General features: G+C 41.9%; 1 protein-coding gene across 1 annotated transcript; it reads right to left on the reverse strand.

Annotated features, from left to right (window-relative positions):
* Window positions 1-985: 985 nt before the first annotated feature.
* On the reverse strand, window positions 986-3,124 carry LOC113355690 (60S ribosomal protein L18a-2-like). The gene is made up of 4 exons (XM_026598610.1): window positions 2,973-3,124; window positions 2,739-2,854; window positions 2,593-2,656; window positions 986-1,567 (listed from the first exon to the last, which is right to left on the reverse strand). The coding sequence occupies exons 1-4, from the start codon at window positions 2,982-2,984 to the stop codon at window positions 1,226-1,228; spliced, it is 534 nt and encodes a 177-aa protein (XP_026454395.1). The 5' UTR covers window positions 2,985-3,124; the 3' UTR covers window positions 986-1,225.
* Between the last annotated feature and the right edge of the window lie 14,142 nt (window positions 3,125-17,266).

A 17,266-nucleotide genomic window follows, 5' to 3' on the forward strand; every position in this document is an offset into this window, starting at 1 on the left:
TAGAATGATGAGGATGATTAGTATGACTATGAGTTTCAATATCATTCATAGTAAAATTTAAATGTCCAACAAGAACCCAATAAAGATCAATATAACTACTCACATTCAAAAGATATTGTCACTAATTATGATTATCCGAAGCATTATGAGTTCCATATATGCAAGTTATCAGAAAATCAGGATTGTTATCTGAGTGTGAAGGATAGCATGTATAGTGTCAGAAGTTGTATGCATAATTTCTAAATCTACACCAATTTTCTAAGCAATAACGATTCCACCAGAAAGATCAATAACTGGATAAGATTAAAAGTTGGGATATTTAGTGTGGGTAGGATAAAGGTGCATTTTAGAGGTTTGAGCTTTGGTTTCTGATAAAAAAAATACCAGGGTCATATTGTGTCAAGCAAAAACGAAGACAATCTCTAGTATGTGGATTACCTATACCTTGTCAGTTCCAAGACAAAATTTTCATGATGAAAAGAAAAATATAGAAAACAAAATCAAACAGCAAAAAAATTAAGATAAAAAGAACAAAGAAAATAGCAGAACGTAATAAACAAAATAGGAGAAAAGTAACATGTTGTCAAGCATCACTATGATTCTGAGCTTCATAAGCCTGGGCAGCAGCATTGTCCAATATATACTATTATAATGAACACAATTAGGAGAAGGATGAGAAGAAGCAGTGTCTTGGTTAAGTACATCTTCCTGATGATTATCAGACAAAGCGTGATCTGAATCAGTTGGCTCATTGGCAATAGCTAAAGTGGTAATTTGTTCTGCTGAAATTGTTTTTGTTTGGGTTGAGTTGGTGTAAATTTACTTGTATTTTTTCATCCGATAACTTTTAAAGAAAAAACATTTTGTTTCAGTAACATTATGTTCAAAATCTGACATCATAACTCACAATGAAAATAAGCAAGAAAAATCTGAAACTTAAAGAAGTACAGATCATGCATAAACAAGCACACAAAATTTGTTAGTATGTCAGAACGAAAAAATAAACAGAAATGAAATAAACAATATAGTCTGACAGACTACTTCTGGAACATCTACTGAATTTCAAGTCTCCAACAAAACAGAAACAATAAGTAAATAAAGTTCTACAGACAAAAAAAATGTTTTTACCCCAAAATATATAAATCTTAAGAAAACTTTTACCAGCTCACCAAGCTTAGCCTAATAATCTACTACTTCAGGCACTCTCAAGTCCTAAACCAAGTGCTTACTTGAACAAGTTGGGTCTTGTTGCCTTGTATGTGGTCTTCAATCTCCTGGTTGGTGGTCTAACCTTCTGGAATACCAATGGGAACTTGATGTCCTTCTTGTGGAATTGCTTTGTGCTCTCTCTCTTGCAAAGCTTGGCAGGGATGGTGGCAGTTTTGATGATCTGGATGCATGGAGACCTAACTCTGTGACGGGAAGCCATTTCAGTGTACATCTGTTCTACACCTCCATTGAGAGTAGTGTCACGGTACTCCTTGTACATGTTGTGGTAACCGGTTCGGCTTTGATAACGCAACCAGATACCATAGTTCTTAATCTTGGTTGGGCTCTTCTCATAAATCTGCAGGTGAAATCTAAATTAGAACAGGCCACGAAAAGACTTCATAAGGAGGTTAGAATGAACAAAATGTTCACTAAACAACAACCAAAAAAAAAACATTAAGCAGAGAACATGAAAAATAGGTAACGAGAAGGCATAGAACTCAAATAACTATTGTCTACTGTGCATAACTAGCAATCTACACATTCCTACAAGCCACTATTTATTGATCTGAAAGTAACATGGCTTCTGTTTCTTAGTTCCATAGAAGGACCTCCTTGTAACATATGGGCTATTTAGGTGCCAAACAGGGTACACATAACATCTACTAGGGATATTTGGTTCCTAGCCTTACTAATCAAATGCTACACAAAACATGTAAAATCAAACCAGAGATGACGCCATCACTTCTTCCCAGTTAACAAAACAAAGCATTTCTCTGTTTACGGTTCAGAAATAAGCAACAATAGGATCCAAGGGAGATTACTCGGATATCCTAGGAGGCAAGTAGAATCAAATTTGAAGTTGTACATACAGGACATGAGACGGCATAAAACACAGGACAACTTTACATGGTAAAGAAATAAGGTATTTGTAGGTGATTAAACCCAAGTTCTCAACTCATCAAAATCAACTATCCGTTATCAGTTTACTAACACTCTATAAGCTTGACCATTGCATTAGAGCTCTCTGACAAATCATATAAGCCACAAAGAAAAGCTAATACAATATACATCAGTTAAATGATGAGGCATGCCAGAAGTGGAAATCCTACTATATTCAACCAGTGAAGCACACCCATCAAAGAATCCATACATAAGCCCTATTTGAGGTGAACTATCAAACATTAGCATTGAGTTTACCAATTTTAGGGAATATTATGCCTGCACAAAATTATTATTACTGTTAAGGGGCACACAGACTAAAGTCAATGAAAAATTTGATCTAACTTGAACCATATTAATCATAACAAAACATAACTTGAACACATACACACACACAAATCAGTTAAATCTAACTAATCAAAGAATTGAATTCACATATACCTCATTGATAGCCAAAACCTGTCCATTGCTCTTCTTCACTTTCTTAAGCTTCCTCAAAAAGTACCTAAAGATACACCAAACACACTCACGAAATCAAAAAACAACAACTAGGGTTTCATCAAGAATTAGGTTTTTTTTTTCCTTACCAAAACTTAGATTTAGCACGAACTTCATTAGTTGCCCAAAGCTTCATCCTATAAATCTTAGGAGTGTCCTCCTTCTCAGTGGGTAATGCCCTTCCCACAACCTGATATTGATGATACTAAACAGGAAGAACAAAAACAAAAATGAAAATCCAAACAGATAAAAAAAGATCACACTGACAAGAGATTTAGTAAGAGATTTGAAGAACAATCGAGATCGAGAGAAGGTAAACTAACCTTGAACGTCATTTTTGCCGTCTGATTTGAAACCGTAGCTACCTCTTCTTCCTTGTTTAGGGTTCTGCAGCTCCTCTGCGGCAGTCAAGGAAGAAAGCCAAAAATGTGTTTCTCTTTTTATGTATCGCTTCTTTGGAGAAATACATAAACCCTAGATAATAAGAGTATCGGGCTTTTATAAGTTTTCTTGGGTTAGGTCCATATATTTATTATCCATGATAATGTGTTGGGCCTTGGAAGTTAGTACCTATGCGTCGAGCCGTCGACGCCGGTCGCTGGCGAAACTAGCAAAAATCTACGATTCCACGCTTTGTTGGTCACCCACTAACAGCATCCACCGTGGGTGTTGGCGTGAGTGCCATTCTGCTTGTTTTGTATTTTCTTTTGAAACTGGAAATTCTATCAAATCAAATAGAAAAGAGGAAGTACAAAAATGGGTTATCTTTCCTCTTACACAGTCAATAGGACGAAGAACCGTTGGAATTTTTGAATAGAAATAGGTGTGTCAACTCACTTGAGTCTTTTCAACATTACTGTCTTATTCCAAGGGATGTGACTCTCCATTAAAGGATGTGACTTTTGGCGAAAGGACATCTCCAAAAGTCTCCTTGAACCTATATAAACCCCACACATTCTCCATTGCAAATATATATGTTTTTTAGAGTAAAAAAACTAGTACTAGAAATTTAAGAGTTTGCATGTGTCTTCAAGAGTTAAAGAAGAGTTTGTGCTACATCCATTCGCGTTCGCTGTTCGGTGTTATCTAAGGGCTGCGAAAAACATCGAGGTATTGTTGAACGTTGGAGACATATACCGCTAAATCTGTAACAACATTATATACAGGTGTTGATGGTGGTTTTTAGCTTAGGGTTAAAATCGTAAAACCTTACATCTGACATGACGTCACTATGACCACAAGCGCATTTATTGAATCATTCAACACGCCTACGTAAGAATTACCAGGGTACCTTTTTTTACATATATATGTGTCATGTTCCACAGTAGAACCCTTAGTATTGACCGACATCACCTTCGTACACCAAACCCTAAATTCTTACACCACCGTGCCAATGGAAAACCATGACAGCCACGTTTCCGCGCCAAGGCATGCCAACCATGCAAGCCGCACCACCGTGCCAATGGCAAACCATGCCAGCCACGTCTCCGCGCCAAGGCATGCCAACCATGCAAGCCGCACCACCGTGCCAATGGAAAACCATGCCAGCCACGTCTCCGCGCCAAAGCATGCTAACCATGTCAGCCACATGTGCCAATGGCATGCCGTGCCAGCCACATCTCCGCGCCAATGCATGCCAACCATGCCAGCCGCACCACCGTGCCAATGGCAAACCATGCCAGCCACGTCTCCACGCCAAAGCATGCCAACCATGTCAGTGCGCCACTATGCCAATGGAAAGCCGTGCCATCCACGTCTCCGCGCCAAGGCATGCCAACCATGCCAGCCACACCACCGTGCCAATGGCAATCCATGCCAGCCACGTCTCCGTGCCAGGGCATGCCAACCATGCCAGCCGCACCATATGTGCCAATGGCATGTCGTGCCAGCCATACCTCCGCGCCAAGGCATGCCAACCATGCCAACCGCGCCACCGTGCCAATGGCAAACCATGCCAGCCACGATTCCATGCCAAAGCCAAGCCGACCCCGCTACATGCCGCTGGCTGCCAAAACGAAGGGTTGCAACAATCAACGGCCACCCTTCCATCTAAGATGCAGATCTTAGTCGTCCAAGGTCGCCAGCCAACGCATGGTAACCTTTGGCCCAACAGCAAAACCCTAGTTTTGGCCACGCCTAAACCGCGCCAAGACATGCCGACCATGCCACATGTGCCAATGGCATGCCGTGCCAGCCACCTTGCCGCGCCTAAACTATACCATGCCGGCCTTCCCTCTACGCCTGCCAAAACGAAGGCGTGCGACAATCAACGGCCACCCTTCCATCTTAGATGCAAATCTTAGCCGTCCAAGGTCGCAAGCCAACGCATGGTAACCTTTGGACCAACGCCAAAACCCTAGTTTTGGCCACGCCTAAACCGCGCCAAGGCATGCGACCATGCCACATGTGCCAATGGCATGCCGTGCCAGCCACCTTGCCGCGCCTAAACCATACCATGTCGGCCTTCCCCTCACGGCTGTCAAAACGAAGGCGTGCGATAATCAACGGCCACCCTTCCATCTTAGATGCAAATCTTAACCGTCCAAGGTCACCAACCAACGCATGGTAACCTTTGGCCCAACGCCAAAACCCTAGTTTTGGCCACGCCTAAACCGCGCCAAGGCATGCCGACCATGCCACATGTGCCAATGGCATGCCGTAACAGCCACCTTGTCGCGCCTAAACCATACCATGTCGGCCTTCCCCTCACGGCTGCCAAAACGAAGGCGTGCGACAATCAACGACCACCCTTCCATCTTAGATGCAAATCTTAGCCGTCCAAGTTCACCAACCAACGCATGGTAACCTTTGGCCCAACGCCAAAACCCTAGTTTTGGCTACGCCTAAACCGCGCCAAGGCATGCCGACCATGCCACATGTGCCAATGGCATGCCGTTCCAGCCACCTTGCCGTGCCTAAACCATACCACACCAGCCTTCCCTTCACGGCTGCCAAAACGAAGGTGTGCGACAATCAATGACTACCTTTCCATCTTAGATGCAAATCTCAGCAGTACAAGGTCACCAACCAACACATGGTAACCTTTGTCCCAACGCCAAAACCCTAGTTTTGGTCACGCCCAAACCGCTCTAAGGCATGCCGGCCATGCCACATGTGCCAATGGCATGCCAGCTGTAGATGGGGAACAACGGTTTCCTGGTTTTCTTGGAAAGTGGAGAGTCGAGTGTGTTGTAGAGACTCCTCAACCGAGTGAACTGCTGAACCTCAGACAGATGCACCGCTGCAAAGGGGATGCTTAGATTCGGGAAATCAATCTGTATGACTCCGACCTAAACCAAGATAATGGTCGTTCTAGAGTCAATTCGGTCGCAAAGAGGAAGATGGGTTGATCTGTAGGAGGGAAGCTGAGAGTTGTGCGGGATCAATGATGATCAAGGATTATGGGTGTGTTGAAAGTTTCTGCAATATTGTTGAACTGCTGAAGTTGATTTCCGTGAAATAAGTTTATATCGAGTTGTTGACGGACAATGATGAGAATCGATGATTGATCATATCCTATCCTTATGTTGTCCTCGATTTAGACTTATTTATCTTGCAAGAATGATGCACCACTGATCCTTGTAAGTGTGACGGTTTCTTGAGTGAAAGAGTGGGAAAGTGGAAGATCGTGGTAAAGTCAGTTCCACGTCGTGTGGAGACTTGACTGATCGTGCACCCACTACTTTGCTAACTCCTTCAACCGTGTACACGACTTACGCACATTTCTCATTGTGGATGAATCCACGTGCCGTAGACCGCCAAACCAAAACCCTAAGTGATATCCCTCATTTGTGACGTGATTGATATTTCACGATCGTGGAGTCTGCAAGGCAGACGTGTATTAGTCAGTCAGTTGTTGATTGATTTAGACTGTGAGTCTAGTTTTGTTGAATCGAGCATAAGTGGTGAATGCTCAGTGATTCATGGATTGAACATGTAGTTCTCTGAGATGTCAATGAATTACTGACTAGAGCGACTGAGCAAGTATTGCTCAACTCGACGAATTATCGAATTTTGAGAGTTTGTCGAGCAACTGAGCAAGTATTGCTCAATTCGACGAATTGCCGAATATCGAGAGTTTGTCGAGCAACTGAGCAAGTATTGCTCAATTCGACGAATTCGATGATTTTGGTGTGCAACTGAGCAAGTGTTGCTCAATTCAACAAAATACTGAATATTGGTAATTTGACGTGCAATTGAGCAAGTGTTGCTCAATTCGACAAACTACTGATGAATTACCGAATATTGATGGTTGGATCAATATTCGAGCAACTGAGCAGGTATTGCTCAATTCAAAGAATTATTTACTGGTGCCGTGACCCAACAAAATAATAATCAAAAATATTGGTGAATTACCGAATATTATTAATTTGGATGTTGATTGCTGAATCGACATAATTTTGTGTTTGAACTTGCTTAGAATGGTGATTCGTGGAGCGTTTGTTCGAAACCCTAATGTTTGATCAATACTTCAACAATTGGTGAATTGCTGAAAATTGGTCATGAGTGAAGAGGGACCAACCACATGGGATGATGAGCATCCATGTGATTCCCAGTGATCGAGTGAGCACACACCAGGGTTCTCAGTTTAAGAGTTGGTGAAAGAACGATGATTAAATGCAAGTTTCATTATTTATTGAAATATTGCTGGATTCAGCACTAGGTGACAAACCTAGTTATGAGAGATGAGGACCGACCAAGAGAGCATGGGACCGGCTCTTGGTGGTCACGGGACCAGTTGTTGGTCATTTGAAGGATTATCCAGTTGGTTGGAGAGAGTTCGGGCCCACTATGAGCAACTGAACAAATTAGGTCAGAATTATGAAAACATGTGGGACCGGCTTTGTGCAAGCCCTAGGAATGACTCTGGTCGATTATGGAGGCATGCACGTGTTGCCGTGGTGTCCGTGTTTCCATACTGAGAGTTTTAGTATTTTCTGATGCGCGTTCGAGCAACATAGTGAATTTTCAGAAGAGTTTCATTTTGACTGAGAATTCTCGATTTTTGTTGGAATGAGCATGTATGCTCAATTCATCAATATTTTGAAAATATTTAAATAAAATCGTTTTAATATTTTAAATTGTCGTGAGAGGCTAGCCAGTCGTGTGCCTATGTTGGCTTTTGGTTTTTCGTGATTTGAGCAATGTTTGAGAAAATATGGAGAAATCATGAATTTTTTGCTCAAATCTAGGAGTTTCATGAATTGAGAAAAATAATAATTATGCAAGATTAGGGATTGCAAGGTGTGGGACCGACCATGGCTAGGGCATGGCCAGCCGGCTAGGTTGCCCGGTCCCGCACACCTTTCCCTATTTTATTATTTTTCATGAATCCTTGAAGTTGTGGAGAATCCTTGAAGTTGTGGAGAATCCTTGAAGTTATGGAGAATCCACGGGTTTTTGTTGAAACGGAGGAGTTTCGTGAGATTAGGGAATAATAATTATAAAAATCTAAGGATTATGAGGTGTGGGACCGGCCACGGCTTAGGCATGGCCGGACGGTTAGGTTGCCCGATCCCGCACACCTCTCCTAATTTTATAATATTATTTCGTGAATCCACCAAGTTATGGAGAACTCACGAGTTTTGCAAAAAATCAAGGAAAGTTGCTAAAACCAAGGAGTTTTCGTGAGTTTACGAAATAACAAAACATAAGGAAAATAATGGGAGAGGCACGGACCGACCATGGCTAGGGCTTGGCCGGCCGGCCGGCTGGTGGGCCCGGCCTTGGGCGCCTCTTATTATTTTATTAATATTCATTGTTTTCTCCAGTTTTGCGAAGGATTCCTCATTATTTCATATTTTTGGACACTCGTTCGTGCATCCGGGTGCTCAGTCGTGCATCATTGTTGAGTACACTCCCACCATTTTTGTGGGGCTTACTCAGTGATGGTCCAGATGCTCGGTTGTTGGGTATTTATTAGTGATTTATGAAATTCAGTGGAGAATAATTCATGAAACTGAGTAATAAGATGAGTAGTTATTTATTATCAATCCATAAAATCAGCAGCGGAATGGACTATGGATTCTGAATAATAAATGATAATTTCATCACCATCTCATGGAATCGCAGATTTGACCATAAAATCGGAGTAATGAAATGAGCGGTGATATTACCATTCCATGGGACCGTGGTGATTCGACCATGAAATCGGAGTAATATCTATTACCATTTCATGAGATCATCCATGGATTCGATCATGAAATCGGAGTAATAAAATAAGTAGTGATATTACCATTTCATGAGATCAGCCGGGGACTCGACCATGAAATCGGAGTAACATCTATTACCATTTCATGAGATCAGGCGTGGAGTCGATCATGAAATCGGAGTAATACATTTATCTATTACCATTTTGATCATGAAATAGGAGTAATGAGATAAGATAATTATCTTTCAGGAATTCAGTGGTGAATATGACCTAGAATTTAATCTCTTGCGTGTAGTCAGTAAATCAGCGAGTGTTGCTAATGTCCCGAAGACGTTTTTCCCTCTCAACATTTCATGTATGGAGGACCGTCTGAGTCTATACACGGGTCTCTCTACATAGTCAGGAACAATGAGTATCACAGTCCTGAAGACGTTATTGCTCTCAATCTTACGGAGAACCGCCCAATTGTTCTTCTATGTAGAGGCGAAATCCTCTATGTAGGCAGGTAACAGTGAGTGTCACCGGCATCCTGAAGGCGTTAAGCTCTCAATCTTACGGAGAACCGCCCAATTACGTTATTCTACATGGAGGCTATAATGAAATGCCCGGTGTCGAATGCTCCGGAGAGGCCTTTCGAGCGACATATGCATCATACTTCATAAAACACGAATCGTCACATGGATCCCTGAAGCCGTGTCAGAAACATGCAGTATCATGATTTTACGGTTTTGACCTTTGTTGAAAATCCACCATCTACATTAAGTCCCCTGCTTAGTGAGGAACAATCATGTTCCGCAGTAAGCATTAAATGGTGATTTTCAATCGACGAGATCATTGGTTGAACTCAGTCTACAAAGGTAGTTTCAGAATCCTCGATTTACCCCAATGATGTCATGTACGAGCAAATGCACAGATGAGAACCCTGATAGTAAGATAGAGTGTCATTCCGTGAGCGTGGAGAGATGAGTCACTTCTGACTTGGTCGGTTGAAAGTCCAGTTTTGGTCAGTTCAGCGTTTACGGGCTCGGCCCAAAAAAGGAAATCCTTGTTTTAGGAACAGACGTTCGTTCGTTAGTTTAAGAAACAAACAAAATAGACCTGAGTCTGATGACATAAAATTTTGTCTATGAGCTTTCATGAAAACCAAAATTTTATTTTTTAAATATGTGAGATTTCACAAAGTGTATAAACCCTCATTTCAAAGGTGGATGCTCGTACGAGAGAAAATTTTTTTTTGAATAGACGTGTGTCTGTTAGTAATAAAATTTTATCTATTATCTTTCATGTACAATTTTATTTTTGAAAATATACTCTCGTTTCAAAGACGGATGCTCACGAGAGGGACCAAGAAAATACATATTTTCAAAGTTACATGGGTTCACGTTATATATTTTTGTAAAATCAATGTTTTGGTTTTGAACAACTATTGAAAGTAGACAATTATTCACGGTGAAACAATATTTGTATGTGAGTTTTCGCAATTGTAGAATGGACGTCTGTCCAGTTTTCGAAAAAACAGTGGATGTTCACTCAGTAAAATTTATGTGGGTTGTTCACGGTTTTATGAAAAACAATTTATGATTTTTGAGCAATTGCTGAAAATAAACAATTGTATATGTGATGAAATAATGTATGTATGAGTTTGGTGATTTTATAGTGTATGCACACATGTATAAAATCAGCGAATGTTCACATGAAAGGTTATGTGAACTATTCACAATTTCATGAAAAGTCAGGTGCTGACTTTAAATAATGAATTTTGCTCGTCTAGGCAAGTTTGAAGAAGCGAACAAGTTTTTTGAGGGTTATACGTTATTATCACTAAGTTCGTGAAACCGTAAATAGGTAAGAGTTGAGGATTACCATTTTTGTTGCGTGTTTGTTATTGGTATATCCATGATTCCATACCTTTCGCCTCAGATAATGGTGACTTCTGGTTACAACCACTCTTATGGCTCTTCCGGGAACGCTCCAAAAATATTAAGTCAAATATGAAGACTTCTGCAGATGCTCATGCCGAGGTGAATCGACCTTTCAGAGACGCTGGAAGGCTGACACATTGTATGTCTCTAGATCATCAGGGAGTAGTCCCTCATCAGAGAAGCGCCGCCGACTTTAGCAGATGAGACTATCGACTGAAGATGAAGTTCGGCTTTGTGTTGATGGTGTAGATCCTGATTCAAATGTGGAAGAATTTCGTCATAATTCGTCATCAGAAGATTCAAAAGTTAGGTCTTCATTGAAATTGTTGTAGAATCCTCGTCCGATGTCGGATTTTCGCGATCTACCCATGTATCCTCATGACCAGAAAATTTCAAGATTTAACAAAGAATCTTTTCGGCTTTTGAGCACTTCTAAGGGCCGAAATTGACGAAACAGTAAACTTCCAGGAGGTTTTCAGGAAATTTTCAGCTTGTATGTTGTCCAATGTTTTGGCTATATCTATTTGCTCGTTTCTCCGATTGCTGTGAATTTTGGATATGTTGTAGAGGACATCCATGCGAAGAGAATGGTATATGAATCATCCATAGATTCTTCACCGATTGCTCCCAGTTCGTCGTCTTATACAGGGCAGCGTAAAATTATCTTAGACGGGCTTGTTGTAAAAACACTCTTGTTGGGCCTTTAGACCATTCGCTTGTGTCTTGAACGGTTGGTGAAGGATTTTGATGTCATTAATTGATTGAGATCAGAACCTCTTGATTGATACATGAGCATGGTGCTTGTAGCGTCATCTTGTTTCTGTTAGTCGTAGAAACATCACTTCTGAAATCCTGGTCACTGGACCATAACCGAGGTTGCTTTCAAGAGGGGTGATGTAGTGACCATGATTTCATGTCCCCGTGGCAGAATTCCTTTTATGATCAGCACATGAGAGTCTGGTGTCATGAGTCTCGGACTGTGAGACTTATCGCCATGATCAGTGGACCGTTAGTCTCCAGTACTTTGTTAAATCTCTCTTTTCGTTTTCCCTTCTTCTGGCAAGACCTAGATAGAGGACCCGGGTAGAAAAATTGATGTAAAGACCTATGTGGTCGAAGTTGTAGGTACCTTGATGAAGGACTTAGAGGAATGACCCGGTGGACACCAATCGACTGTGGAAGTCATGAATCTCGTCTAAGAATTGCTGCTTGCATGTTGTATGCTCTAGAAGCTGTAGGAACCTCATACGATGCCGGAATTCGATGCTTGACCCAAACTTTTGAATCTAAGAGACTGATTTATCACATGATAAAAGAATCAGTCAATTTGGAGATGCAGAGGTCAGTCAATGAAGCATGCACATTTGTAATCTGTAATCCCGTACAAATTTTTCAGATTTCATAGACCTGACAGTAAAAGCCATATCTTTCAGCTCGTATGTCCAATTGATGCGCCCTTTTGGTATGTTGTAGAAGAGACATAGAAGAACATCTTTTATTGAGGAAGTATTGTCCCATTCTCCACCCATTGGTACGTTTTTGTAAACCCATGGCCTGAAGTGTGTTGTATCTCATTTGTGGAGGCGATGAGAACATCTTGTGGAAGACTTTGGTTTGTGCCCGTCTGTCGTGTAAGCTTTGGGAAGACGTTCATGTTACCATGTTTTCAGGTCTACACATCTTGATATGAATCATTAGGGCTTGAAGAAGTACGATCCATAGAGAATGGATAGTTGATGAAGCCGTTGCGCCCGAGACTGATGCTGAGATTACAACTGGAAGTTCTCCATAAATTCTTGTTGATAATGAGACCATGAATAGAGTTCCTCCACATGCTGATGCCGATACTATGATTGGAGTTGATACAGAGACCGAAGATGATAGTCTTTGCTCTTCCATCCAGTGAGCATGCACGAACCAATTGGTGAGTTGAGCATTCCGAAGATGAAGGTGTATTAGGATTTCAACCCAAATTCTCCTGATATTACTTTACTGTGAAGTGGCTTCGTCATGGAATCGATGTTGTTGCGCGGTAGATAGCAGCAGCAGTCTTCATTCTGGATATGATTGGTGAAGAGAGGAAGTTCCCCAGTCGTGCATGGGATTTTGATGTAGAGAGGTTCCGTTTGACGACGTTTCATGGAATCACATCAGGTTGCAATGTCTTGTTATGTGGATAACATTTATTGAAATATATTGAGTTGATATTTCCAATAAAATCAAGTCCCCAGTGCATCCTTCATGCACTTAGCAGAGTTGAAGGAGTCTGTATCATCCATTGATGAATGATGTTGCATCTGCTTCAGAAGTCTTATCATGGGATAATGAAGGCTTATCAATTATAATTCAGTTATACTTTGATCGTGTCGGTGTTGAACCAGTGTGTCACGTCGAGATATTGTCCTGAAGCTAGAGGCATTATTATCGAAGGTGTACTCTTTGATTGGGAGTACAATTTGAAGGCTTCTTATATGCTTGAGCGCTGAAGTGTCGAATGTCTTAGGCTTGATCGTCTCGGCCCGTGTATCTTCTGTTGATTCGGCATTCCGCTGCGATAGCGGGATTCAACACTTGTGCAGACATCAGAGATTTCTGATACTCGTGGACATTCCTACAAGTCTATGGAGAAATGCCCAAAGTGTTCTTTTCCATGCTTCCATCATCTCCCAGTAGTGAATGTCTCGGTGAGATGCTCGATTCGAAGCGGTGTTAGATTCAGCCACTTGGTAAAATATTGTTGGAGTGAGATTACCCACTCATAGCGTCTTGTAATAGCAAAGATGCTAGCTGAATTGAGTCTCCATGCTAGAATAACATGTGAGGAAATGAAAGACATGGACATGGAAGGAATGAAACTTGCCTGAATGCGAAACCTCTTGATGAATTTTTATGTATCTTTTGCAGGTTATTGTTTCAATCTTGTCAGAGTTCGAATTTCCTCCAAGTGCTCTGATGATGGAACGTCCACCAAATTTTCTGGATCAGAAATTTCTTTGTTGGAGAGATGTGCAACAAAAGACGCTTTGTTTGTAGTTATGTTTTCAGCATGGATCCATGCTATCGCGTCATATCTTGGATCTTCCTGATTATGTGAAACTTGGTATGTGTTCAGGTTGAACGTATTGTCACCTTGAGAGTGATCTAGACATAAGCATCTCTGAGCGTTCCTTCATGGTCTCTGATTGAGATGGGTGCATGAATAGCTTCTTGTCGACTGATGCCTGTGACTCTGAGGGATTTCAGTGGAATGGTTTTGATGGCGGTGTCAGCATCGATCAACGTTCTTTCGAATTAATTTTCTTTTGTGGCAAGTAGTCCCCAGTCGTGCATCTCCTTGTCTGTGGATGAAGGTTCAAGGAACATTTCTGTGATGGACGGACGTCTGACACAATGTAATTCGGTGTCGCAAACATGTCTTTCTTTTGTGCCTTAGAAAGATAGAGCAATTTCACAGATATGCTCGATCAATAATTGGACTGCTTCTTTGACTGGTTGTTCAGAGAGTGTAAAGGTTTGGGAGAGGATTCTTGTGTACTCCTCCAGTCCCCAGTTGAAGCTATTATGGATCAACCTTCTCTTTGAAGATGTGCTTCAAAATGTTGCAGTTACTTGTTGGATGACTGACATACCTATGGAAATGGCAGCAACGTGTATTTTCCATTTGTTTCTCTGTTGGATCTCTTATGACAGGAGGTAGTTTGATCGCACCGTCTTGAATCCAGACTTCCAGTATCTTGGTCACTCCTTCATGAGAAGAGAGAAGTTTGAGTCTGTTTGATCATTTCTCCGTTCATTGATGCCGGGTCGAGGTTTTTGCATTTCAGGATTGGTTATCCTTTCTTTGCGCTTCCGAAGGATCCTGAGATTGGTGAAGTATGCTTTTGTTGTGGTGCTTCGGCTTTCCTTCTGCTCCCTTCAGCAACAGTGTTCATGGAAGGTTGGAGGTTGTATCATCTGTTGAAGAGACGCTGAGTATCACGAGGTTCTCAGTCTAGGTCTTTCTCTTTCCAGTAAAGCATGCGCGGTAGTTGCTGATCACTTGCCTGCTTCATGAAGTTCTGAAAAGTCTGGAATCGCAGATTCTCCGGCAAGGCTCTATAGATTGGGATCATTCCGTTGTGTTAATGCTCTCTTAGTGCCTCCATGAGTCGACAAACGTGTTCTCGAGCGTCCCCTGTTCCGTTGTAGTATGGACGTTGGGGAAGTGTAGCCCTTCGGGAGAGGAATTATTTGAGTAGCAGCAGGATATGGAGGTTGATGATGGTGGACAGATGGTGTCTTGTCTTTTCCTCGATCCTCTATGAAGCGTTCCAGGTCTTCGCGAGTGATGAAGCCTGCGACTTTGAGATATTTAAGTGGAATAGTGTTGATAGAAGTGACAACATCGATCAACATTCTCTCAAATTCATTTACTTGGAGATTGATTGTGGTAAGCAGTCCCCAATCGTACATCTCTTTGTATGTAGCTGGAGGCTCAGGAATGCTTGGGGGTGCCAGAAACTCAACATCATAAACTGGAGCATAAGGAGATACCGAAGCTTCAATGCGGACGATTTTGTTGTTGAGCAAGGATTTCATACATTGGTGGTATGTCGAGGGAACAACCTTGTTGTCATGGAGCCATGGTCTTCCGAGTATTATGTGATAGTCCGGATCTTTCTCAATCACGTGGAATTTGACAGTATATTGAATCGGTCCTACCTTGAGATCCACACAAACATATCCATATGTATGACTCTGGCTTCCTTCAAAACCCTTCATCAATATAGGATGATGGATGACCTTGCTTTGTGGAATTTTGTCCTCTTTGAGAGTCTTCATAGTTATGAGATTTGTAGAAGCGCCTGTATCGACAAGAGCTCTTCTGAATTCAGAATCTTTGATAGAGGCAGTTACGAACAGGGCTCGGTTGTACCTTTTTTATGCAATGCGGTCTTCCTCAGTGAAAGTGATGTTGTTGATCGAATGTTTAGAAACCACGGACATCTGCTCGACTGATGGTGGAGCTACCTGCACGTCGGATGATATTTGGTTGAGTGCAGCAAACGTGCTGGTTCACTGGTCTCTGGAGAAATGGAGGATTTCACACAGATTTTCAATTAGATGCGTAACTTCTTGATCCACCGGTTTCTCGTAAGTGGTGAAATTGTTGGTTTGAGGATCGCTGGGTGACGAATTAGTCCCCAGTGCTGGAATCTCCGGAGTGGAGGTACCACTTAACTCCGATGTCAGCTTGATGAGGAAATCGAGTATTTGGTTCATCGTGTCTTTCATCGGATCCATGTTCCTGGTCTGAATCTCTTGGACCCGTGCCAATTCGGCTAGATTCATGGTTCTTTCACCGACCACGCCGTTGTATGTAGTGCTGGAAGGCGGAATATCACCATTTGAAAGATTTGGGATCGAGTTTGAAGTAGTTGAACTAGTTCTGAGACCAACCATCTTTGCGGAAATGTAAGATTGCAACCAAGAGATTAATCTCCCACTGTGGTCTCCAATCTGTAGATGGGGAAAACGGTTTGCTGGTTTTCTAGGAAAGTGGAGAGTCGAGCGTGTTGTCGAGACTCCTCAACCGAGCGAACTGCTGAACCTCACACAGATGCACCGCTGCAAAGGGGATGCTTAGATTCGGGAAATAAATCTGTATGACTCCGGCCTAAACCAAGACAATGGCCATTCCAGACTCAATACGGTCGCAAAGAGGGAGATGGGTTGATCTGTAGGAGGAAAGCTGAGAGTTGTGCAGGTTCAGTGATGATCAAGGATTGTGGGTGTGTTGAAGGTTTCTGCAATATTGTTGAACTACTGAAGTTGATTTCCGTGAAATAAGTTTATATCGAGTTGTTGACGGACAATGATGATAATCGATGATTGATCATATCCTATCCTTATGTTGTCCTCGATTTAGACTTATTTATCTTGCAAGAATGATGCACCACTGATCCTTGTAAGTGTGACGGTTTCTTGAGTGAAAGAGGGGGAAAGTGGGAGATCGTGGTAAAGTCAGTTCCACGTCGTGTGGAGACTTGACTGATCGTGCACTCACTACTTTGCTAACTCCTTCAACCGTTTACACGACTTACACACATTTCTCATTGTGGATGAATCCAAGTGCCGTAGACCGCCAGACCAAAACCCTAAGTGATATCCCTCATTTGTGACGTGATTGATATTTCACGATCGTGGAGTCTGCAAGGCAGACGTTTATTAGTCAGTCAGTTGTTGATTGATTTAGACTGTGAGTCTAGTTTTGTTGAATCGAGCATAAGTGGTGAATGCTCAGTGATTCATGGATTGAACATGTAGTTCTCTGAGATGTCAATGAATTACTGACTAGAGCGACTGAGCAAGTATTGCTCAACTCGACGAATTATCGAATTTTGAGAGTTTGTCGAGCAACTGAGCAAGTATTGCTCAATTCGACGAATTGCCAAATATCGAGAGTTTGTCGAGCAACTGAGAAAGTATTGCTCAATTCGACGAATTCGATGATTTTGGTGTGCAACTGAGCAAGTGTTGCTCAATTCAACAAAATACTGAATAT

The sequence above is a fragment of the Papaver somniferum genome, chromosome 3 (assembly GCF_003573695.1).
Source record: "Papaver somniferum cultivar HN1 chromosome 3, ASM357369v1, whole genome shotgun sequence".
Taxonomy (NCBI): Eukaryota; Viridiplantae; Streptophyta; class Magnoliopsida; order Ranunculales; family Papaveraceae; genus Papaver; species Papaver somniferum.

Coding starts and splice junctions, on each gene's coding strand:
- LOC113355690 (XM_026598610.1), bottom strand. Junction 2,657..2,738: donor CGTGCTAAATCTAAGTTTTG/GTAAGGAAAAAA, acceptor GTGTATCTTTAG/GTACTTTTTGAGGAAGCTTA. Junction 1,568..2,592: donor AGGTTTTGGCTATCAATGAG/GTATATGTGAAT, acceptor TTTCACCTGCAG/ATTTATGAGAAGAGCCCAAC.